The 24,350-nt window shown below is 43.0% G+C and overlaps 1 protein-coding gene across 3 annotated transcripts in view; it reads right to left on the reverse strand.

Annotated features, from left to right (window-relative positions):
- Positions 1-1,762: 1,762 nt before the first annotated feature.
- Positions 1,763-24,350, reverse strand: part of ABCG1 (ATP binding cassette subfamily G member 1) — a 78,050-nt gene continuing 55,462 nt past the window's right edge. For all 3 annotated transcript variants that reach the window (XM_037903505.2, XM_037903514.2, XM_043538180.1), the window contains exons 5-15: positions 23,270-23,320; positions 18,542-18,687; positions 17,297-17,420; positions 15,451-15,565; positions 14,672-14,820; positions 14,400-14,501; positions 12,761-12,929; positions 11,959-12,059; positions 11,253-11,411; positions 10,355-10,473; positions 1,763-8,427 (exon numbers count right to left, since the gene is read on the reverse strand). In XM_037903505.2, coding sequence (XP_037759433.1) covers positions 8,199-8,427; positions 10,355-10,473; positions 11,253-11,411; positions 11,959-12,059; positions 12,761-12,929; positions 14,400-14,501; positions 14,672-14,820; positions 15,451-15,565; positions 17,297-17,420; positions 18,542-18,687; positions 23,270-23,320 — 1,464 coding nt within the window. In that variant the 3' untranslated portion in view covers positions 1,763-8,198. The remainder of the gene's footprint in view (positions 8,428-10,354; positions 10,474-11,252; positions 11,412-11,958; positions 12,060-12,760; positions 12,930-14,399; positions 14,502-14,671; positions 14,821-15,450; positions 15,566-17,296; positions 17,421-18,541; positions 18,688-23,269; positions 23,321-24,350) is intronic.

The following is a 24,350-nucleotide window of genomic DNA, read 5'->3' on the forward strand; positions in this document are numbered from 1 at the left end:
TCAAAATTCTTATGAAAGATCCTAAAAATTCACTATAGACAAATAAATTGATTTCATGTGCAATTCATAATCCTGGGACACGTGAGCTCGCATTTTCTCCAGATTTGTATTCACAGCATTTTTCACTGGGTAAGAAAGTCCCTGGCATATGTTGGGCTTGATTTGCAAAGACAGCCACCTAATTTACACATGCAGGAAAGCATGAGCAAATTGACTTTGTGTGCATGTGACCGACGAGATACATCATTGTCCATTTGTGCACACAAATTCCTGCTTTACTGGCACTGCCACAATAAACACACATACAAATTAACCATGCATTTGTAATTACTTTTTGCACATGCCGTTGCAAATCTGACTCTTTGAACACCAGGCCTTTCCTTAAAAATGAAATATTCACATTTGCAAATTATTAATTTTAAACCAGTTATATCTTTACTACAAGTATATGTTCTGTCACGACTTCAAAGGCTTGTCTACACTGTGGGGGCTTTGGCAGTATAGCTATGATGTCATAACCCAATAGCGTTGATGCATCCTACAGTGATGGAAATAGATTTGTTTACCTGCCGCATCCGCAGGTTCAGCCGATCGCGGCTCCCACTAGCCGCGGTTCGCTGCTCCAGGCCAATGCGGGCTGCGGGAAGCAGCATGGGCCGAGGGATGTGCTAACTGCTGCTTCCCGCAGCCCCCATTGGCCTGGGGCTTACCCTGGAGGGCAGTGTGCCGAAGGTTGCCGATCCCTGACCTAGCATCTTGCATCCCAACCAAAACACTTTACAAACTTAAACTGGGATAAAAACTATAGGCTTGAGCCTGCAAAAGCCCTTACTCTTGGGAGTAGGCTCTACTCATCCAAGTAGTCACACTGACTTCAATAGGATTAAGCAGTCAGGTTGATGGGAGTTGTAAACATGTATACCAGGGCTGAATTTAGCCCAAAGAGAAGTTAAGTGATTTATTCAAGGCCAAACAGCAAGCCAATGGTAACAGAACCAAATTCTGATCTCATTGCAAATCTGGAGTAACTTCATTGAAGCGTGGGAAGTATAAATCCAGAAGGAACAGCTGTAAAAGTTATAAGCTTGCAAAACCAGGGGAGTACTGCTAATATTGTTAATTTGTTTCTAGTGGCGCCCAAAATGTGCAATCTACAAATACAACAAAGGGCACAATCCCTGCCCTGAAAAGCTTGCCTTCTAAGAACACAAAACAGAGTTGGAGGGCAAGAGAAAGAGGTTCAACGCAGTAATAAAATGGTCAGAGGGGAATTGGCAACATCCTCATTAAACAACATTTTAAGAACATTTGCATTATAAGAAATACCAACCCCACAACTTAGCCACAATCAGCCAGTTCGTTTCTTGAAGGAACTAGGGTAGAATGTTGGTCTGCAGGAGAGACTTGAATGGGAAGGAAGTGACTGTGGACCAGCTCAGGAAGGATACTCCTTGCATAGGGGATAGTGTGGAAGAATGCAGACAAATGGAATGTCCAGGTTGTCATCACAGGCAGAACATTGGGATGGGAATAGGGGTATAATGGAAACTGTTCTTCAGCCTAACTATATTGGGAGATACCTGTAAGTGCCATAATATATATGTGGAACTAAACAAAGAGCAATACACTGCCCTGGATTCATGACAGAACTCCCCAGATTGGGTGTATACGTCTGAGAGCAGTCTATGAAATTCCAAATCATTCACTGGCAGATATGCTTGTCATTTCTGATTGAGAGTGAACAGGGACTAAGGCAGTAATCTTAAAATAATTAATACTTTATTTGATTTTTGTTACATCATCATAAATGTTCTCTGTTTTCAGAAAACAAAGCCCTAATTTGGAAAATAATGCACATACAAATCTCCTACAAGTATACAGAAATATACAAAGCTTAATGTATCGTTAGAATGCCTCACATCCTAAAGTTGGTAGTCAGGTCTATTTTGCCAATGAGCATGAACTACAAAGGTAACAAGCAACCTGAAGAAGACCAGGTTTATATATATCTACAACAGTGCAAATATATCTCAGCGCACAGGCAACAACTGTCTCTAAAGAAGCATAACAAAGTTGATTCCTAGTAATGCATCTTGCATCACGGAAACGAGAGAAAACAATTACATATTAGACAGACAGTGTATGCACACCTTTGCACACTGATTTAAAATGTTACTTGCATTGAATCTTGCTTTTTTTAAAAAATTAAATAATAACAATAACAAATTCAAGGGCAATATCTCACTACAAGTTCAACTGACTGAGATCAGGTATTGCACAAACAGTCTAAAACAAGTTAGCTAGAGTCCCAGCTACACTGTAGGACTGATTTTTTCCCCCTATTAAAACATATCTATAATAAAAAATATCATTTTCCTTCCCCATCAGAGGAGGACACTACAAATGCAGTATATTAACTTTTGTAGCATGCTTTATGAACATTTTTCTGTCAGAGCATTTTTTATTTATATTGCATTGTTTTTCAAAATATTCCCATTGGTAAAGGTTGGTATAGTCAGAATTAACCCAAGCAGCCTGGTTTTCTGAAGTAATAGAAAGAAGTCATTAATAGCATTTAATTTTAATGTGTTCCTAAAATAAGAAGTAATGGTGCAAAATCATGGATGTCACCAAAGTACAAAGATCTTTCAGAAACAAGGACTTCATATTGTCTCTACAATACACTTAAAGTACATTTTAGATTATTTAGGGGGGAAGGCAGGGGGAACACCATTAAATCCAGCACTTCCATTTTCAGTATTTCAATAAATTTTGCAAAGGCTGTTAAGATATTGGAATACCTAACATTGGCACCAAGGGCTCAGTTATGCCACTCTGTTTCTACACTATACAGTGCAACACCCAGTGAATAAGGACATGAAGTAACTTGGAATGAAAGGGTGAAATTCACTCCTGTGCAGAAGCCTAGCAGAAGGACCATGGCCCAGAGCCTTAAAGATATTTAGGTATCTAACTCCCAAGGTCTTGATCTATGCCCCAATGAAGTCCCACTTAAGCTGTGGATAGGCCTTGTGCTGGTCCCATGCACAGAGGTGGGTTTCATCCTAGAAGAGGATCCAATTTGATAATTTACATTAGAAAAAGACTTGGAAGAAAGCAAAGACCTATTGAAGGAAGACCCTTTAAATGAAAACAATATAAAGTACCATACATTACACCAGGGATCTCAAACTCAAATCACCAGGAGGGCCACATGAGGAATAGTACAGTATGAGGTACGAGGGCCACATCACTGACACCCTCCGCCCCCAGCCCTGCCCCCACTCCACCCCTTCCATGAGGTCCCACCCCTGTCCCGCCTCTTCCCATCCCTTCCCCAAAGTCCCCACCCCAACCCCTTCCCCAAAGTCCCCACCCCAACTCCACCCCCTCCCTGCCCCTATTCCAACCCCTATTGCACACCAATTTAAATTGCAACTCATAGACATGTCCAAAGCACAGTAGCGTACATACTGCAATCCACCTGAATGTAACACGTTAAAATGATCCCTACTATATAAAAATATGATTTAAAACAGGATAGTCTGGATTCAATCCTGGAAAGTTGCTGAGTATTCTGGGACCCAATGCAGCAAAGCCCTTTAGCACATGCTTAACTCTAAGAAAACAAGATTGACCTCAATGGGACTTAACTACTTGCTCTATGTATTCACTAGTGGCCGTGCTGCAGACCTAACAGGGCCTACCTGGTGACATGGCAGGGACGGGGGTTATACAACATACAGATGACATGTCAGAACATCAGCCCCTGCCTACTTCTTAGTTCCAGCACAGCTTTTAGAATGTCTTCAGTATTATCACACTTTATGAATGGCACTTCACAATGTGTAAACTACAAGAGCGCAACAGATGTACATACAACTGAGCAAAGAGCTGATAGGTCAAGGCTGCATACCGCACATACAATCTTTGTTTTCCTGCTGCCAGGGGGTGTGGGGTGCACTGAGTCAGGATTTGTCAATGCACAAGGTCAAGGTAAAATGCATTAGGGCTTAATGTCCCCATCGCTTGTGCCAAGGGAGTTAAGATACAGACACCATAAAACAGCAGGTCAGAGAAAAACAAAACAAGGCTGAAAATGAGTCCATGGAAGTGCTGGGTGTGCAGTGAAGGCAAGATCAAGCCCTAGGTTTGCTGTGTTATCGTAGTAAGATTTAACATCTCATGCAAGGCTCCAGTGCAGCGCTAGGGTGAGGTTGCTGTCACTTTTAGCCAACAAATAAGCAGAATCAGACACAAACACCATGATGTACAAATAATTCGCTAATGGGATTTTACGTAAAGAAACAGAGCTACACAATCGCTGTCAGGAAAAGACTATGTTGATGTTAAAATTTAAAATAAAAAATATTCACATTTAATTGGCAAAATCAGTGTAGACGGTGGCTAAAACAGCACGGAAATCATTTTCATTGTGGTTCCTAACTACTGGTGCAAATATTAGTGCTGGATCTTTGGGACAGGAACTCTAGGCTCTTGCTACATGCATTAAGAACGGGCTTCTGCTCTTGCTCCAGCGATTCCATTGTTTACCACCCAACTATTTGTGTTCATGCTAACTCCCAAAGCATGGGCTGAACCAAAGGCATGGGTCAATTCAGGAAAGCATCCCTGCTCAGGAAAACACTTAAGTGGATGTTTAAATCCCACTGAAGTCAATGGGGCTGAAGCACATGTTTAAATGCTTCCTGAATAGGGATGGATTTAAGAACATGCCGAATCAGGGCCCCAGTTGCCAGACTGCAATACAAAATTCTGCAAAAGGGAGGTGTCAAGTACTGACTAGCACAGCTTAACCCTTGTGAACAAATCCAATTACCTGAAAAAGTTGGGAATCACTAAACTAATAACACTTCCTGCATCAGGGCCTGATCCAACTGCCGTTAAAGTCAATGCGAGTCACAGTTTCCACTGGTATCAAAGGGCTTAAGATCAAACCCCATACATGAAGCCCTGTCATCTTGCAAAGCCTCAAAGGACTAACTTCAACCCACTGAGTTAGCTACTTTCATAGATCCTAGCGCTGGAAGTGTCCTCTTGATTTGTCCACTACGAGTCCACTGTATTTATTTGGAATTTGAGGGGGTGAGTAAATGGCAATGTTGAGGAGAGGAGAGCTCGGTGAATTGAAAAAAGGAGGCACATGTTTGTTAGGCCACCTGGGGGTTGCATCCCCTTCGCAAGGATTTTCAGTGGGGGCTGTGTTCACAAATACAAGTTATGATGCCTGAACTCTTCTCTTGAGCCCTGTATGGTTCCCGAATACAAGGGTCACAGGGCAGGAGAGAAGAGGGAAATAGAATTAACACAGTATGTTTAAATATAACTCTATTATGTCACCGCACTTATGGCTGTAAATACTAAACACTCCTTTTTTAGGATCGAACAGCAGTTCTAGATTTGCACTTGTTATACAGCGAGGAAAATATAAGTATACAATCATTTTTTTGTTTAGCACAATTATGCCATTAACAGTAGTATGTGTTTTACAGTGAGCACATAGAAAAAAAATATACCTTCTTCTCTGTGGTGGTCAGTTCCTTCCTTCCTTCCTTCCTGCCCCCCAGGAGAATACTTTGCATTGTAGTAAAGAGCTTAAAAGGTTATTTCCTGTTTAGTCGGGGTCACTCTGGGGAATGAACCCATTACACGAAGGCCATGTCTACACTACAGGGACGATAATGGCATAGCTACAATGCTGTAGCTATGTTGGCGTAATCCCATAGTGTAGACACAGCCTATAGCAATGGAAGGAGTTTTCCCATCGTTGTAGGAACACCACCTCCCTGAGTGATGGTAGCTACGTCGAGGGAAGCATACTTCCATCGGCCTAGTTGCAGCTACACTTGGGCTTAGGTTGGCATAGCTCTGAGGTGGATTTTTCTCGCCCCTGAGCAACACAGCTATATTGACCTAAACTATAAGTGTAGACCAGGCCTTTGATATAACAAATACACTTTTCACCTCAGCCTTGGAGCCAGTGCAAAAAGGAGATGTCAGCTTTCTGGACAGTATGGCCCTAATCCAGCAAAGCTTTCCAACATATACTCCACTTTGAAGACATGAGTAGTCCCAGAAGTCAAAGGACAACTCTCAAGTATAAAGTTAAGTATGTACTTAAGTGCTTTGCTGGAATTGAGTTTATAAGAACCTCATTGGAATGGAATAGATCCATCTAACATGGAGTAGATGGGGTATCAGAGAAACTCTTCCTTTTGTGAGAACAATCGGGACAGAATGGGTCACCTTACACCATCACACCTTTTTCTAAATGAAAACATGGTGGTGATCAGTACAGTGTTAATTTCTGTAGTCACACAGACATTGATGCAAGACCGTAGACCCACACGCCAGCCTCCTACATAGAGTACTGTGATGGGGTGTCCTCTCTACGCAAGGCCCGAAGGGGTTAAGGTGGCCAGGGGGGCCTATTAATTGCCTAGACTGCACTTGGAGGAGGAGCCAGAGAGCAGGGACTAATTAGAGACCAGGCTCAGCAGGAAGGAACAGGGGGGCTTGCATAAAGACCAGCAGCTGAGAGTAGCTAGGGGCTGCAGAGAGAGAGAGGATGCAGTTACTCTGAGGGTGAGAGCAGGCAAGGTAGGAAGTAGCCCAGGGATACAGCAGTAAGTTTTAGGACTGTGCAGACCTTAACTGCTTGTTGTAGGTTCTCTGGGTTGGAATTCAGTATAGAGGGTGGGCCTGGATTCCCCTACCAGCCACTGCAGAAGTGGCACTATGAAGGGGCAGTGAATGGGAAGACTCCCTGGGACAGTAGGTCCTGAGAGACTCTGATACCCAAGTGAGGGAAGACTACACTGACCTGGTCTGAGGGCCAAGCCATGAAGCAGGAGCAGTTTCCGTCCCGAGACAAAGAGAGAGTGATGGAGTGCAACAGCAGGAAGGGGAGTCGCTCTGGTAGAGCTAATACCGAGATGTGGACAGAAGGAGGCGCTTCAGCAGTGAGTAGAGCACCCCATGACAGTAATTCAGACACAAATGTTCAGTGTCTCACAGACAGCATTTAACCAGCTATCCTGGTTTGCAGGATTCCTTTAACTATATTCAAGCTTCAGCCAAAAGGAAATATCTGAAGCATTTAATGTTTCAACTGATGCATATATGACCAAAAGTAAAATGACACAAACCATATCCACAGATATGGGCTAGATAAACAAAGAACCCAACAGAATGCTAAAAACTTCTAGATGTCATTACAAAAGAAAACAGCCTTGGAGCTCTTTGCTTTTGCATTCACAGGAGGTAATTCATGTGGATAATGAACACAATTAGCATTTTAAGTATCACAAATAAGGTGGGTTTAAAAGACTTTGCAAAAACAGATTTTTTAAAAAAATAGAGCAATCATCTGTGGACAGCTTAAATATTCCTATCTGTTCTCTATATTTTTTTTACATAGGGAATCACAGGTTTACAGTTCTAACTCTGATTTTGTCTTTTTTCCTTACTATTACAATTTCTGAGTCTCAGACCATCTTGTCAAGTAAAGCACCAGAATTCTAAATTTAGATACACACACAAAAGTGACATGTATCACTGATTTTTTTCTTCTTTTTTTTACATATTATCCATCCCTATTGAAAAGATACATCTTTTCTTGAGAGTCAATAAGCTTACAGACTTTGGGTTTGGATGGATAATTCTTGTGGAAGAGAGCTGCAAAGTGATACATAAAAAAATTTCAAAGATGACACTCTGAATTTAAAATGAAGTGATAATGCTTACTTTCTTTGCATTCCCGCACTTGGTACTTGACTGAATGTTGATCAATAATCACCAGCCACGTAAAGATGTCATTTTACAACTCTGGCTATCAGGACAAACATCATCTTATCACAGAGATGGTTTTCATAAAGCAAAGTTCCTGGAACCAGTTTTTACATCGTTTCACAGCTGAAATTCTACATGGCAAAATTCCCTTCTATTTCTTCTTCCCAGTTAAAGCTAGAAGTGTAATGAAAATGTGACCCAATCCAACTGGACTGATTAGCTTAACACTACACATCCACTAACCCAATACGGTTCTCTATGGGCTGGATCATAACAGCGTCTGTAACTAGGCACTGGACACCAGCCTGTCACAATGAGACAACAACAAGTGCCCTCTACTGTATGTCTAGGGTTCTTCCTATTGGATAGTTTTGTTTGTTTTTCCTTTACCTCTCTGCTTGGATTTTGTATCTGAGAACAAAATAGGCAATGAGACGCAGAGAGAAGAAGAAAATTCCAAGCACAATGAAGTCCAGGTAAAGTTTGGCATTTTCTACATCCAGTTCTCTCAGGATGGCCGCTGATTTTTGGAAGTGGCAAGTATCATCTTTGTCGCAGTGAAGATCTTCTCGATCCAATCCATAGATGGAGAGAATAACGCCTTCAAACCCATACCTAGAAAGGAAAGGATGGATTACAAGATAAAATTCTAACCAGGGCAAGCATTGCTCATTTTTTCAGATGTACCGTATATACTCGTTCATTAGCCCGTTCGTTTATAAGCCGACCCCCGAAGATGGATAGGTAAAAATAGTAAAAACTATATGACCCTTTCATAAGCCAACCCTATATTTCAGAGGTTGGCAAACTTTGGCTCCCGGCCTGCCAGGGTAGGCTGCTGGCGGGTCAGGATGTTTTGTTTACCTGGAGCGTGTGCAGGCATGGAGCCCCTCAGCTCCCTGTGGCAGCGGTTCGCTGTTCCCAGCCACTTCCCGCAGCTCCCATTGGCTGGGAACGGCGAACCATGGCCAAAGGGAACTGAGGGGGTTCCATGCCTGCAGACACTCCAGGTAAACAAAACAACAATGTATTAGATATTCAATTCAATGATTTTGCAGAGTTTTAAATCATCAGATTTTGGTGTAGACCCGTTTATAAGCCGACCCCTGCTCTTTGATGTGTCACGTTTTTACCAAAAATATTCAGCTTATGAATGAGTATATATGGTACTCAAAATGGAAAACACTCACAATTACAGCTCAGATGGTAAACACTGAAGATTTAAATACTGCCCTCAGAGGCAGGAAGTTTTAGGCTAGATTCTCTCTTCGGTTGCATTCAAGCAAATCACACTTCAGTGGGTTTTGCATGGGTGCAACAGGATAGAATTTTGCCTTTAATAGAATATGCAAAAACAATACAGTCAACTTTCCTTAAAGGAGAACATTTTTTAAAAAAAATCAGAATAATCTCTTTTTATATTAAAAAAACATGCTAGTGACTTTATTAAAATTGACATGGTTAATATAAATATTTTTAAAGAGAAAATATACTTAGTGCCTGGAGACAGTTGTATTGTGCGATGAGGAAGAAACTCGAATGTCTCATTTTAACTGTCCTCTGCATGCTTCTCGTGGCACACCCTCACCAGGAAGGAAACTTCCCCCAGCTCCCCCGTCTAACCTGGATCTGGTCTCACTTAGGACCAGATGAGCTAGCATGGATCCCTCTGTGGGACTCTGATTTCAGTGGGACTTCACATGGGTTGGTCAGGGGCCTTAGGAACAAAACCATTTCTCCTCCATCCTGACATTGGATGCTAGCTACCATCCCAGTTTACACTGACTTCTGGCTTCTGATAAGTCTTTGGATATGAGGCATGAACTCGGTCTGGTGTATTTGCAAACAAGGCCAGAGTTTGACTTGTGTTGTCTTTATAGTTCTACAACCTGGAAAGAAACTATTTTTCCCCACCTCAAACTGACTTTGCCATTATCTAGGACATATACAAAAGTTCTTTGAGTGGACATTTTCTAAGTCCCCTTAGCTCCCTCTGCGATGTCACCTTCCTGACCCTCTTCCTCTGGAGAAAACCCATTGCTCACCTACAGTAGTATCAGTATTGGTTAAACTGGACAAACAGGCTTTATCCAGGAGGTCTGTCTGAACCGTCAATGAGATATGCCATGAGATACACAATAAAATGCTAAATAGCCTCCAAAGTGAAGTGCTGGCAACCCCATTCAAGTCTTCCTATGGACACTTTTTGTCTTCACCTTTATATGTCAAAGCAACTAGCCCAAATTCTCTGCAGACTTACATGCTGTGCACCCATTGAATTTAGTGAGATTGAACAAGGCATAAATCAGCACAGATATTGGCCCACTACATATAATCCATGGTAAGATTTTTCTTATTTCATGTTGTTATACATACTTAGTACAGTAAAATAATTTGGTATTGTTCTTTTACATATTTCTTACTGGAAACATGGAAATATATCACATTAAATCCTGAAAGAATGCGCTGTAAATGTGGTAACCTTAGCATTAAAAGACAAAAAATTCCAGGTTAAGAATACCACTGGCTTCCCACATGGTACCTGACATATGAGATGTAGGACATCCATTGGAGGTATGCGGGAATGGTATCAAAGCTGACAAAGAATCCTGAGAAAAGGAGGACTGGGATGGCTGTAACTGGACCCACGAATGTTGCCACCTGGAAAAAGGAGGAAACAAAAGATGCCTTCTCAGACAGCCAAACAAACATCCAGGGGCTCGGGGTACTCCCTGCTTTTAATTTCTGCATTGCTGTGAGTCTTTAATTCAGCAAACACTCTCTAAGGCACAAATCCTCTGTCCTGTGTCAAACTCAGATCAGCAGTTGAAGTTCACCCGGCCAGGCTATGGAATGGCATTGCAGTGTCGCCCCCCTGCAGCTAGACCTTCTTCAGGGCAGCAGTCATGTCAACAGCTGCTTCACTCTCTCTATGTAGATGGTTTGGGTTATAGATCTGTTTAGTGGTGACTCTGCCTTGCCTCCTGCACATTTCTGTCTGTACTTGGATGCCACCAGTGAGCACAGCTGCAGGTCCCCAGCACCCTAACTCCCTCTGCACTACAGAATCACATCAGTTCTGCAACTTATAGGACATAGTGCACTTGTGGGTGAGTGGGGTAGAGCATCCATTTGAAAGAGATGGGTGATCTGGCAACTCATTCAGTGCTGAGGTGCTTAAAGAGCTCATTCTTTTAAAATGCTGTAACAACATCATTGCTTTCTCGCTATTATTTATTAATTCTCAAGCAGCTGTAAAGATACCAAGAACAGGCTAGAGAACCCCTTCTTTGCTGTTTCTTTGCAGGTGGTTCAGAGTGAGATGAGAAGTGCAAAGGAGGTCAGAGAACTTATAGCAGCAGCCGTGGCAAGAAGGCATAAGTAGCCATTGCCAGGGGAAGCAAGGTTCTGGTGAGTTCATAAAATACAAATGCCAGTACCTGAAGCGATGTGGAGGCTGCACCTATCAGAAGACCTAATGACTGAGCCACTAGCGATGTCATTGTTCCCAGGGCTGCGAACAGGACAAATCGGAGAGCATCTGATGGCTGTGAAGTCATCCAATACACGATGCTGCAATACGCCACAGGAAACATAATCTGCAGAAAGATACATCTGCAGTTACTACATTATAGAGTCAAGCCAAAAGCCATACAGAATGTTTCAGTGTTGCTGAAAGCAATATCAACACCTAGAAAGCATTGTATCCTACTTAACCCATCTCTCTCATCCCTCAGTGCTGTACTCAAAGTGATGATGCTCAGATGACAGTTAGCACCTCCACCACATCCTACCAAATCTATCATGTCCTGCATGCTACTTTAGACTAAAAAACCTGCTTCCACTTGTTACCAGCCCTTTGCAGCCACTAAGCACAAAAGCAAATGAAAAGTCCCTGTCTTTGTTTAGTTTATTTATTCAGGAAAGCTCAGGTTAGACACAGGATCTTGATTTCAATAAGGTCCTGCCATTTATTCCCAAGGGGGGGGTTTGGTTTAAGTCAAGAAGCTCACACACTAATACACGGGCAGTTTTCCACCACTCTGGTATTTATATGAGATTAAAACACTGATGAAATGCTGGTATCTACTTAATTTGCAAGTGGATACAAGAAGAATGCTCTGTGGTTTATTCAAAAGTATATACCTGAAAAGGAACATCAGCCATGGTTTTAGCTAGATAGTAGGCCTTCAGACTATACCAGTAGTTCAGATGCTCTCTGAGAAATACACCCATCTCAAGAGGAACTAGATAGAATCAAAATTAATAAGATGGTTACTTACACTGTTAGAGTGTGACAGGCTTGTGCATAATAATATCCTACCCGTTTGTAATTCTGAGATGCTGCAATACTACCGTGTGTCTGGAACGCCAAAACAATTGTCAGACCAGCAACACACACTGACTCATGTCTCTTGAGGCACGAGAGGTCAGCCTGGAGAGCCTCTCATTGTGCACATATCTGCCAGGCTGCTCAGATGACACGGTTCTCCCTTAAAGTGGCTTTGTAAACAAAAACTATGTGGTTAAAAGTTGAAAGCCACAAGTCTTCTCTCCTGTCATAGAGGGAATCTAAGATGACAGCCTACAAGGTAAGACAGCAAGTCCCTCACATGTTAATGGTGACAGCCCTATAGTTAAAGAGTCACAAGTTAAAGATGTCATCCTAGTACCTATCCATATACATTGTTTACATACGACACAGGGTCACATTACTGGCATCTTCTGAACATGGCAAATTTCAGACCAGAGCTGGAAATTTTTCTCTGTCCAGGGCAATTAGTCCTTGAGATGAATGAGTGCAAAATTTACTCAACCACTTTAATTAAAAATTAAGCTAAAATTCATATGTGGTTTCACATGAAATAGGTATACTCCAGCACTGCTTACTTCATTCCAGCTAAAATAACTTATTTACAGAAAATATAGTAACATGGTCAGTACTCACATGTAAGGACAGTTGGCATGAGAGCAGCAAACATAAGGAACAACATGGAAAAAAAGAGGAAGCCAGAGTTGCTTAAGACCTTCTTAGCTTCATTTCCAATCCCTAAATATAGCAAGCCTATGAGAAGTCCAATTCCAATGTGTGATGTGATCCGCAAATGTGTCAGGACCTAGGAGCAAGGAAAAGTAGTATCTCTGATCAGCATGTTTGGATCTAACAGCTGCCACACTGAATGTAAAATCAACTAACAGCCTGCAAAAATCTTAAATATATCCTAAAATGAACTACTTTCAAATGGGCATTTCCTACTAGCAAATTGGGCTTCAGATGGACAAAGCTACATTAATGGGATTTCTAGATGTACCCCTCCAATCAGATACAAGGACCAATGGAAAACAGAATTTTGCTCTCCAGGCAAAGGCTGTAACTGAGGATGTGCCAGAATAGTGTCTGACAATCTCAGTGTAGCCACTGGCATACTTCCTTAAGAGAAGCAGACTTTTTCCTCTGCCTAAAAAGTAGCTGAATCATAATAGAAAGGGCCCTAAAAGAGTCAGACAAGATATTTTGAGCTTATATTGACAAAACCAAATTAATCTGATATTGATTAGCTCTTGGTGTTCTCTCAATAATTCAGTATGACTACAAATAGATATGGCACAAGGTACAGAGGCCAGAAGAAAATCTAGAATAGTTGCATCTTTATGATTAGGCAAAAAGAAACTTCCTAAAGTAATAGCTATTAAGTGCCTAATTTGAGCACCCCACTGGAAGAGATGAGGAAACTATTATACAATGAGAGGTTGGCCTTTTGAAGGTCTTATCTGTGGGGTAGCCTCTGTAGGTAACTAGTAAAACTCATAATTTTCTAAGAGGATAATGCCTAGATGGGTAATCTGGAAAATCTGAAACTGGATATTCCTTTTTGGATGCTATTATTCCTTGACATTAAGATTACAGTGTCTTAACTAAACATTTTAATTTACCTTAATTAACTATTGGGAGCTTTGACCAATGGGGGCAATGGTCCCGTGCTGGCGCATGTGGAAGTGCAGGCTGCAGCATTTCACAGGGTGGTGAAGCTCCTAATCCAGCATAGCCGTTCAGAGCCACAAAAGGAACTCTAGCTGAGTGACCTGAGAATTCCTCCCAAGATTCCTGCTGCTGTGCAGCCTCCATACACCCAAACACATACATAATACACACTGTGACTTCACCTCATTAACTGGCCAGTTATATTTGAAAAGAACACATTTATCCCACTCCTCCCCTTATGACACTGTAATTAATAACAGCCTGATTCTCCACTGCCTTGCAGTTGGCAGAATCATTTACACCAATGCACCTTTGCACTCCCTTTGCACTGGTGTAATGACTGCACAGGGTGTAGCGTAGCAGAGAATCAGGCCCTGGATGGGATTTTTTCAGACATTTCTCCTATCGGAATACCAATGAAAACTGCACGATTCCCCACTCTCGTACTATTATTACTGAGACTCAAAACACAACCACCGTGTTTCAAAGTTCTGTGCCAATCTGCACGCACATAAGGTGGATGCTGAAGTTAAGCCCAGGACACCACATCACAAACACACGAAAAGTGCCCTGGGCTACAAAAATATATTAAAAGCAGCCTTACCGAATCCCTCATGATGGTGAGAAAAGTTCTTTTAAAGAGGATGCAGAACTGGGTGAGGCAGCTGGCTGAGAAGCTGTGACAGCCTTCTGTGGATGAAGAGTCCTGAGGCGACAGACAACACAACAAACTAAGCTCCGTGCAGAATCTTATTTACTTTTCACTAACAAGCCCCAACTTCACACAGCAGAACATGCAAAACTCTCCGCTACTTCCTTAATATTTAGATTATTTCTCTCAACCTCCCTCCCCTTCAGTGCTCTGCATGGATTTACCTCTTCAGAGGGTCGATGCCATAAGAAGGGGTTCAGTTCATGCTCGCCACCAGCATCTCTCTTGTAGTCTGTGTTGCACTTTCCTTCCCGTGCTGCTCTGACCAGCCGACTGTTCTGGTCCCCGTATTCACCAGATGCAACCTCCATCACTACACAGAGCATTTAGAAGAGATGTACTCATTCTACACCAAGCATCAGTCACAGGCTTGGCTACTGGGGCCTAATCCTGCAACACTGAAGTCAATGAGAGTTTTTGCCACTGATTTCAATGGGAGCAGAAGCAGGCCTTAAAGGCACAATATTTGTATGTAAAAAGCCCACATTTTTCTGCTGCTAATACTTGTTAAATACAACATTTTAAAGGAAATATAGTGAATGTATGGCTGCCTTAGTACTCATTATATGGATTTCAGACCTGTTTCTTTTGGTCCCTACTGTTACTGTGAATCACTCAGCTATGACTGTAGAATGATATAGTATTGTTTTCATAAGGGCTGTGGTGTTTCGTTAGAAAACTATGGTAGTTTATAGGTGTGACCCACATTCTGCCTTTCATTTCCTACTACTCCAGTTTGCATTTCAATCAGAAAAAGTCACTAATTAGTCCCACCACTAGATGGCATTAAAATGATTTACAAAGAACAGGAGACTCATTCCACACTGACTCAGTAAAAATATAGAAACAAAAACCAATAAAAGCCTCCCTATTTCTATTTCATTCAGAAGAGCTAACCAAAAGCAAATTAAGCAAACTGGAAAAGTTATTCAATTTTCCTTACCAAAATCTGCTGGATTGTGGTAGGTTGGACAGTTTAAACCCAAATCTCTCAAATAAGGGACAAGGTTTAACACTTTCCCACGGTAAATACATTGTCCTTGACTTAAAACACAGAGCTGAAAAATAAAAGATATAGAAAGTGAGAAAACATAAGAACCTTTGAATGTGTGTCTACCTGCTTTCTGACAGCAACTGGAGTAGTCAGTTACTAGCTGTTTGATTTGGAAGGAAATAGCAACGGATTGAAAAGATTTGTCAACACTGAATGTGGAATTACAATTAATGGAAAATCTGCAGAATATTAAAGATGTTCAAGATGTGAACTCTGCAAAACTACCCCTTCAGGGCTTGTAGTGTACTAATACAGAAACATCATGATTCACCCCTTAGACCAGAAGTGGGCAAACTACGGCCCGCGGGCCACATCCAGCCCACAGGACCGTCCTGCCCAGCCCCCGAGCTCCCGGCTGGGGAGGCTCACCACAAGCCCCTTCCCTGCTGTTCTCCCTTCCCCGCAGCCTCCGCTCACTATGCCGTCAGCGCTCTGGCCCGCCGCTCCTGTGGCTGGCTCCGGCATGGTAAGGGGACGGGGAGCCCCGAGGGGCAGACACGGAGCAGATGTTCTGGGGGGATGGAGGGCGCCAGTCAGGGAACGGGGAACGTGGGGGGGCTGGATAGGGCATGGGAGTCCCAGGGAGCCTGTAAGGGGGTGGGGGTGTGGATAGGGTCAGGGTAGTCAGGGGACAGGAAGAATGGGGGGATTGGATAGGGGGTGGGGTCCTGGGGGGGGCAGTTAGGGGCGGGGGTCCCATGAGGGGGCGGTCAGGGGACAAGGAGCAGGGGGGTTGGATGGGTTGGGGATTCTGAAGGGGGTAGTCAGGGGGCGGGGGCAAATAGGGGGTGGGGGCCAGGCTGTTTGGGGAGGCACAGCCTTCCCTACCTGGCCCTCCATATAATTTTGCAACCCCGATGTGGCCCTCGGGCCAAAAAAAGTTTGCTCACCCCAGCCTTAGACACAGGTTGGAAACCAGGCTGGAAATGGCATGACTGTGCCATCTTATTTCCATAAATTATTTGTGTTTTTGGTATGAAGATGGGGCTGGTGAATTCAGGGGGCAATGGGAGAACAGGAGGAGGAGAAGGAAGAGCAGTAAGAAATAGCTTGATTAGTCTTGCTTTTAGCCTATTGACTTCATTTAAACTTATTGAAAAAGAGTAGTAATCTTCAAGAGCTTGTTCACCTACTGTAGAGTGGGTTTTCTCTAAGCTCTCACAACTCTCACTTAAATGGCATAAAACGTTTAAAGTAAACTTAAATCTAATCTAAACAGGAACAGACCATATCCTGCCATCAGCGTGAACAAAGATTTCTGACAGACTTCATTTTTCCGTTTTATTCTTTTCACATGAATGCAAAAAAGCAATCTGTTCTCAGTTATTCAGGGTCAAACAGGAGTAATTCCATCAAAAATCAATGGAATTTTCTGAATTTACACCAGAGTAGCCAGGATGAGAATTTGGTCCAGCAACATTACAGACCTTAACAGTAACGCACTCATACTAATTCTTATTTACTATAACACACACCCAAAATTCAAAAGTGTGATAATCACGACTTCTAAAATTTACCAGCCAGATTCTTTAAAAATCAAATAAATAATAAATATAACATAATATAAAAATAGGAACATGAAGGGAAAAAGTGAAAACCATTTTGTTCAAACCTACGACTCCAGTGATACTGATCTGGGACATGATCTGTGATTTTACATTATCTCCAGTCTACACCAATTATAGATACAACATATTCAAACACATATGTAAAGAGAAGAATTTCTGAAGGGTACCTGATCAAATAACTCAAACAGTTTGGCACTTGGTTGATGAATAGTGCAGATGATGGACCTGCCACCCTGGGCTAATGCCTTCATGAGAGAGACAACCTGAAAGCAAGATGCACTGTCCAAGCCACTGAAAATAAAGGCACAAAGGTGTTTATTAGATCTGTGGTTCCATATGCAGCTGTTCAAAATAATACATGTCCTATGATGTTTCTGTTTCTCATTATTATCTTTTTACAACATGCATCTTTATCATCTAACAAGAACCCAGAGATGCTGTGTGGTATAGTATTTCTCTTCCCTCCCCCTCAGCCTTTTCCTTTATCAGGCATTCATCTTACTTAATTAAAATGGGAGCTATTCTCAGAGCTACCTAATGCAATTTTCAAATTCTGTGATTGTGGGTTCTGACTAATGACACTCCCAAGTCGAACAAACTAAATTCTACTCTCAGATACACACCTGTGGCCCGACTGTCTTCAGGGCTGTCATGAGTGTCTACCCGAGGGCAGAATTTGATCCTAAATATATATTATATTTAAAAAATTCAATTATCAAAAATGTTTAAGCTAATTGGCCATCTTCACTTAAAGGGAAACTACACATTATAATCTGAAGAATTTTTTCTGCCTCTCTTCTGCGGGATCCTCTAGGATTTTTCTCAATCTCCCCCTTCTATATTGTTTCCCTAACAACCACCTTGAATAGCCTCATGTCATGTCAGGTTACAACAGTAACCCAGTGCACTAACTGGTGACCCTATTAAAATTATTTCTTGGGGGTTGAATTGCTCTATAGCTGTACGCAGGTGTAACACAGTTGCTTTCTACAGTATTATGTCAGAATAAACTGGAGTAACACAGATGCAAATCAGGCCCTTTAAAAACAGTATTAAAAAATTACAGCTTTTACTGATGCTGATACAAATATTTTAAGTAAAACATACCAGAAGCATTTTCTAGGAATGAAAGGTGAGTGTAGCAAACATGAAGCTACATAGCCTGATGCAGCATATAATCTGCTGTCTACGTTTCAAAGGAAAGTCTTGATTTTCTTCTGTTTCAGCTAAGATGCTAACAAGGGCTAGTACGTTCTGTGGTAGTTCTCTAGCACATGCTGGGGGGGGGACTCACAAAGGTAGGTAGGCATATAAGTCCCATTTATATCAATGGGCATTAGGTGCCTAAATACTTCTGTGAATCCCACCCATAGTAGCAGTGGTCCACTTTCTAACATTTGGCCTTGATTTACCTGGTAGGTTCATCAAAAAACATAACTGGCGGGTTGTTCACCAGCTCCAAAGCAATGGCAAGACGCTTCCTCTGGCCCCCAGAAAGACTTCCAGTTCTTGTATTGGCACATGTCAGCAAACCCAGAGCTGTCAAGATCTCCTTTACCTGGGGACAGAATCAAAGCAACAACGCGGGTCATTTAGATTGTTACCACAAAAAACCCCAAAACATCTCTTACTATTATCATCACTGGTTTTTCTATAAAGGATGAAAACAAACCAGTTGAACACCCTCATGATTTATGCAGATTCTCTGGGATACTTACTCAGAGGATGTACAGAACACTCCAGAAAGGAACATATGCCAGTATCTGTTAGAGCCTCACGCTCTATTGTGTTTCTAAGGGTTTCAAATAGCTTTTGTCGTCCCTAGTGTGTGCACAATTAGGTCAGAAACAAAGGCAAAGAAAATGTATTACAATCTCCGAATGCTTCAGGAAGGGTGTAAAGTGACCACCACACGGGTCAGAAAGGGTTTTCCCATCTCTCATCTATGAGCAGCACAGCCACAGCTAATTCTGCAGGAAGGGGCAGAGTGGGAGGAAACCTCTGAGAGTCTCAAGCAGAGTTCCTCTCAAGTCGTTGAGTCAATAGGCCACGGAGCATCCACAAACCCTGACAGATCCCCCAGGGATGTGTGTGAAATTTGGTGGGACATCCCTGAGAGGCCCTGTGCACCTGACCTCACCCCATGCACCCAGGTAGTGTGGTTCAGAGCAATCTACCAAGGACTCCTCGTTGTCACAGCTGCCCTGATACACCATAGAAAAAGGAATATAGCTCCAGTCTGCACTCCCTCTCCTGCTATACCACCAGTCAATATGGGACCGTCCACTTCCCATCCTCAAAAAGAAAAGGAGTACTTGTGGCATCTCAGAGACTAACAAATTTATTTGAGCATAAGCTTTTGTGAGCTACAGCTCTCTTCATCGGATGCATTCAGTGGAAAATGCAGTGGGGAGATTTTATATACACAGAGAACAAGAAACAATGGGTGTTACCATACAGACTGTAACAAGAGTGATCAGGAAAGGTGAGCTATTATCAGCAGGAGAGCGGGGGGGACCTTTTGTAGTGATAATCAAGGTGGGCCATTTCCAGCAGTTGACAAGAACATGTGAGGAACAGTAGGGTGGGGAAATAAACAATGGGAAATAGTTTTAATATGTGTAATGACACATCCATTCCCAGTCTTTATTCAAGCCTAAGTTAATTGTATCCAGTTTGCAAATTAATTCCAATTCAGCAGTCTCACGTTGGAGTCTGTTTTTGAAGTTTTTTTGTTGAAGAATTGCCACTTTTAGGTCTGTAATCGAGTGACCAAAGAGACTGATGTGTTCTCCGACGGGTTTTTGAATGTTATAATTCTTGACGTCTGATTTGTGTCCATTTATTCTTTTACGCAGAGACCGTCCAGTTTGGCCAATGTACGTGGCAGAAGGGCACATCCTCACTCACTTAGCCCTGACCCGCTTTCCTTGTATGGATTTCTGTACCATAAAGCAACCTCAGTGGGCCCTGGTCAGGTAGACTGTGCCCCGCAGGTGGCTGATCCCCCACCTCCTTTGCCATTTCCATGCAGATGAGGTGAGATGTGTAAACAGTGCCTGGATCTGGGGAGCACAAGATGGCCCCTCAGCATTCATACTAGGTTAACAGAAATTAAAATCTGGCACTTCTTCTAGTAAAGAAAAAGTGACAGTACCTAGAAAAATCACAGACACCCTAAATCTTGAACCCCCACCGAAAGAAAATGCAGCAAGCAATCTGTTTGGGATAGAGTTGTGTTGTATTTAAGTAGTACTAGTAGTATGTTAAGGCTGGGTCGTGGGTGGCCTGTGGGCACAGAATGAGCTGCTGGCATTGGAGCCGAAGGTCAAAGGGCAAGGGCAGGTAAAAACCGCAAAGTCAGAGTCCATTACCAAATTGGGAGCGTGAGGCGAGAACTGGGTCAGGCTGGGCCAGGGTCTTTCACAGAGTCTGCAATGGTCTTAAGCCAGAGACAATAAATCAAGGCTGGGCTCAGGAGCTGAGCCTAGGTCGAGAGCAGGGAATCAAGGCAAGTTGCAGCAAGGGGGATCTAAGGCAGAAGCACACCAGAGGTCTGCATTGCTCAGACGACTCCCAGAAGTGGTTTCCCGGTTTATATGGGGAGTGCCAGCCAATCAAGGAAAGCTGTCAGTCATGCCTCTTAGAATGGGATTTCCTGCAGCGCTTAGCCTCTCAGTTCCTCTTAGCAGCAACCCTACATGGGCCCCTGGTGCTGATGAGGAAGCAGCACCTGCCAGAGACCATAGTTCTAGGTCTATGGGTTCTTACAAGCATCAATAATAAAACAGACCAGTTCCTGCAATCTTTACTCAGAAACAATTCCCATCTACTTCAACGAGAGTTTTGCTTGAGTAAGCGTAACACCGACAGACCCCAGTCGTCGGCGGGCGGGATTGAACCTGGGTCCACTGAAGCTTACTGCATGAGCCTCTACTTCATGAGCTAAAAGCCACATGGCCCTTAGCTAAGGCTGTGGCAGACTCATTAATCTCTAAGTCATGGTGGGCAAACCACGGCCCGCGGGCCAGATCCGTCCCGTCAGATCTTTGGATCCGATCCGCGGGATTGCCACCCCCATGGCGCCATGGGGCTAAGGCAGGCTCCCTGTCTGCCCTGGGCCCGCACCACTCCCGGAAGTGGCCGGAACCACGTCCCTGCGGCCCCTGGCACCGCCCCCCACAGCTCCCATTGGCCGGGAACAGGGAACCACGGCCAATGGGAGCTGCGGGGGAGGTACCCGCAGGCAAGGGCAGCGTGCAGAGCCCTCTGTCCCTCCTCCCCCAGGGGCCGCAGGGACGTGGTGCTGGCCGCTTCTGGGGGTGGCGCAGGGCCAGGGTAGGCAGGGAGCCTGCCTTAGCCTCACTACACGCCGCTGCCACCCTGGAGCCGCTCAAGGTAAGTGGCGCCAGGCAAGAGCCCATACCCCGAACCCCTCCTGCTCCCCAATTCCCTGCCGCACCCCAAACCCCTGCCTTGAGCCCCCTGCCACACCCTGCACCGAGCCCCCTGCCGCACCCACTTAACACCAACAGACCCCGGTCGTCGGCAGACAGGATCGAACGTGGGACCTTTGGAGCTAAAGGTATAAGCCTCTACTGCATGAGCTAAGAAGCCATATAGCCTTAGTTAAGGACTGTAGCAGACTCTTTAATCTCTAAGTGATATGGGTGCCACTAGTGGGGACAGAGCACCACACCCAGGAGGTGCGTGGGTTACCTAAGTACTGCAGGATTTATCCCATAATGTCACTTATACAACATTCAATTATTAAAATAACAATAGTTTAGACTTCTATAGCTCCTCTTGAATGAAGACCTTTTATAAGGATGGTGAAGTATTACTGTCATCTTACAACTAGGATAACTGAGTCACAGACTTGCTCAAGAGCCAGGAATAGAACCCAGTTCTCTTGACATGTAGTCACTGCTTAACTACAGGAACACATTATTATGCAAGTCCTATTAGCCCCAGCACTGCCCACAATCACACTAAAGGCTTCCTACAGGGACGTGTCTTTTGCTTGTTAGTGTCATTTTACGCTGGACAAAAACATAGCTTTAAGCATGCAAAAATAACCCCCAGCTAACAAAATATCGTATTTTAGTAAAAAAAAAACCTGACCTAATATTTCACTTCTCATGAATCTCTCAACAACCTGAACTGTCTCTGCTTTCACCAGCGCTGTGATTTCTTTATTTTTAGCCTCAGTTGCCATCCTCCCCGCCCCAATCACATTCTGTATTAAAACATCTACACAGCAATGAATAGGTCTTTTATCACATGCATGGGAATGCTCCTGTAATCCCACCCACACAGAGATGAGCACTTGAGCTGCAAGTCTGCCTAGGAACACAGGCCCACATTTTCAAAGGCCCTGGCTTGCCAGACAAAAAGGGTGCATTTTCCAATTCTGTTACTTCAGCTGAGTTAGCTTAACAAGAAGTCCCATTAAGATGCAGGCTAACATGTCAGAAGCCATATCAGCTGGATTTTAAGCTTAGTCTCCCCACTAGACCACGGAGTGGCAAACTTAACAGTTTCAGATGTGTTAGCCTGCACCTTCATGGATCTTTTTAATTGTGTTAACTCAACTGAACTAACATGACTGAAAAACACACCCTTTCTGCCTGGCAAGATGTACCCAAAACCTCATGCCCTTATGTGTGCAGTACCTGACTTATGCTTGCAAATTTCTGTAGCAGTTGTAAGAGCTATTGACTATGTTTGTGCATTCCTAGGTGCACACACACAGCAACGGAACTGTACTCGTAGCCAGGCACTGGGGATTAGTATGGACATGTGCAAGAGTGTGTGTGCCCTTAGGCACGTAGGTCCAAAAATTTGAGCCACAAAGTGCAACTAAAAAAGCTCCACAAAAACGGCAATATATTTGAATAAATCTTTCATGTTTACCTAATCAACCTTCCCGTCAGCCATACTGAGTGCTACATTTGTAGGATTTTACTATCCCTCCTACACAGTAACAGCTGTCAACTTTGTTATGTTATTATTTACCCCATTCATGCACATTAATTGCAATTCAATTTTAGATACAAACTCAAGCTATATAAATTTCACGCTGACATCTTCACTATGCAGCCAAAGGAATACCTCAGTTTGAAGAGCAATATACATACCATCTCCTTTCTGCCTTCATCCTTCTCTTGAAGTTTCAGATGAGCAGATACCTATTATATAAACACATAATATGATACAAGTTAAATTGGAACTGGTCAGCAACATGATATCTTTGGAATATCCACTGTAAGTCTAAGGGCAGGTCTGCACTTAAAATGCTGCATTGGCGCAGATACACCAATGCAGCTGTGCTGTTGAAGCACTGACAGGAGAGCTTCTCCTATTGGTGTAGTTAATCCACCTCCTTGAGAGGCAGCAGCTATGTCGACAGGAGAAGCTCTCCCGCTGACATAGCGCTGTCTGCACCAGGGGTTAGGTCAGTCTAACTTCATCGCTCAGGGGTGTGGATTTTTCATACACATACCCCCGAGCAACATAGTTATATAGATATAAGTCTGTAGTGTAGACCTGGCCTAAAACACACAATGCCAGAATTGCAACTGGACAATTTGTTCTAACATGAGGCAGAAATTAGAAATCAGAAGCTTAAGAAAAGCAGTAATAGCTATGATGTTCTAATCATGAGTATAGTGTAGGCTTTCTTAAGGGACCCTCAAGGCACCGACAAAAAGAAGTGCTTAATAGAAATGCTCTATCATATCAAAAAGGATAGTCCAGTGGACAAGGAAGCAGCGTGGGATGCAGGAAGTTCAATTCCTTGCTCTGCCACACACTTCCTGTGTGATGCTGGATAAGTCAGAGTCTCTCTGCTTTAACTCACCATCTGTAAAGTAAAGACAGCAATATTTCCCTACCTCACAGAAGTCTTAAAAAGATAAATTCATTAGTGTTTGTAAAGTGCTCAGATACTACAGTGATGTAGAAAATAAGTAGAGAGATAAATAATGCTGTATAAGATGCCATCTGCTGTCCTAAGAGGTAACTACAAAATTCTGCTCTACCTTTATTAGAAGCAATTAAATGTTAACTAATTAATTTTTTGTCAGCACTTTGGGTGTTTAATTTAGACAAAATATATCATCTGGGCCCAACTTACCAAAAGAGGCTCTTTTTTTGCAGCTGTAATTTAGTCAGCCAGTTTGAAAAACATTACCCTATTGGTCTTTGACTTTGATTTCA

Source organism: Chelonia mydas, chromosome 1 (assembly GCF_015237465.2).
Source record: "Chelonia mydas isolate rCheMyd1 chromosome 1, rCheMyd1.pri.v2, whole genome shotgun sequence".
Lineage (NCBI taxonomy): Eukaryota > Metazoa > Chordata > Testudines > Cheloniidae > Chelonia > Chelonia mydas.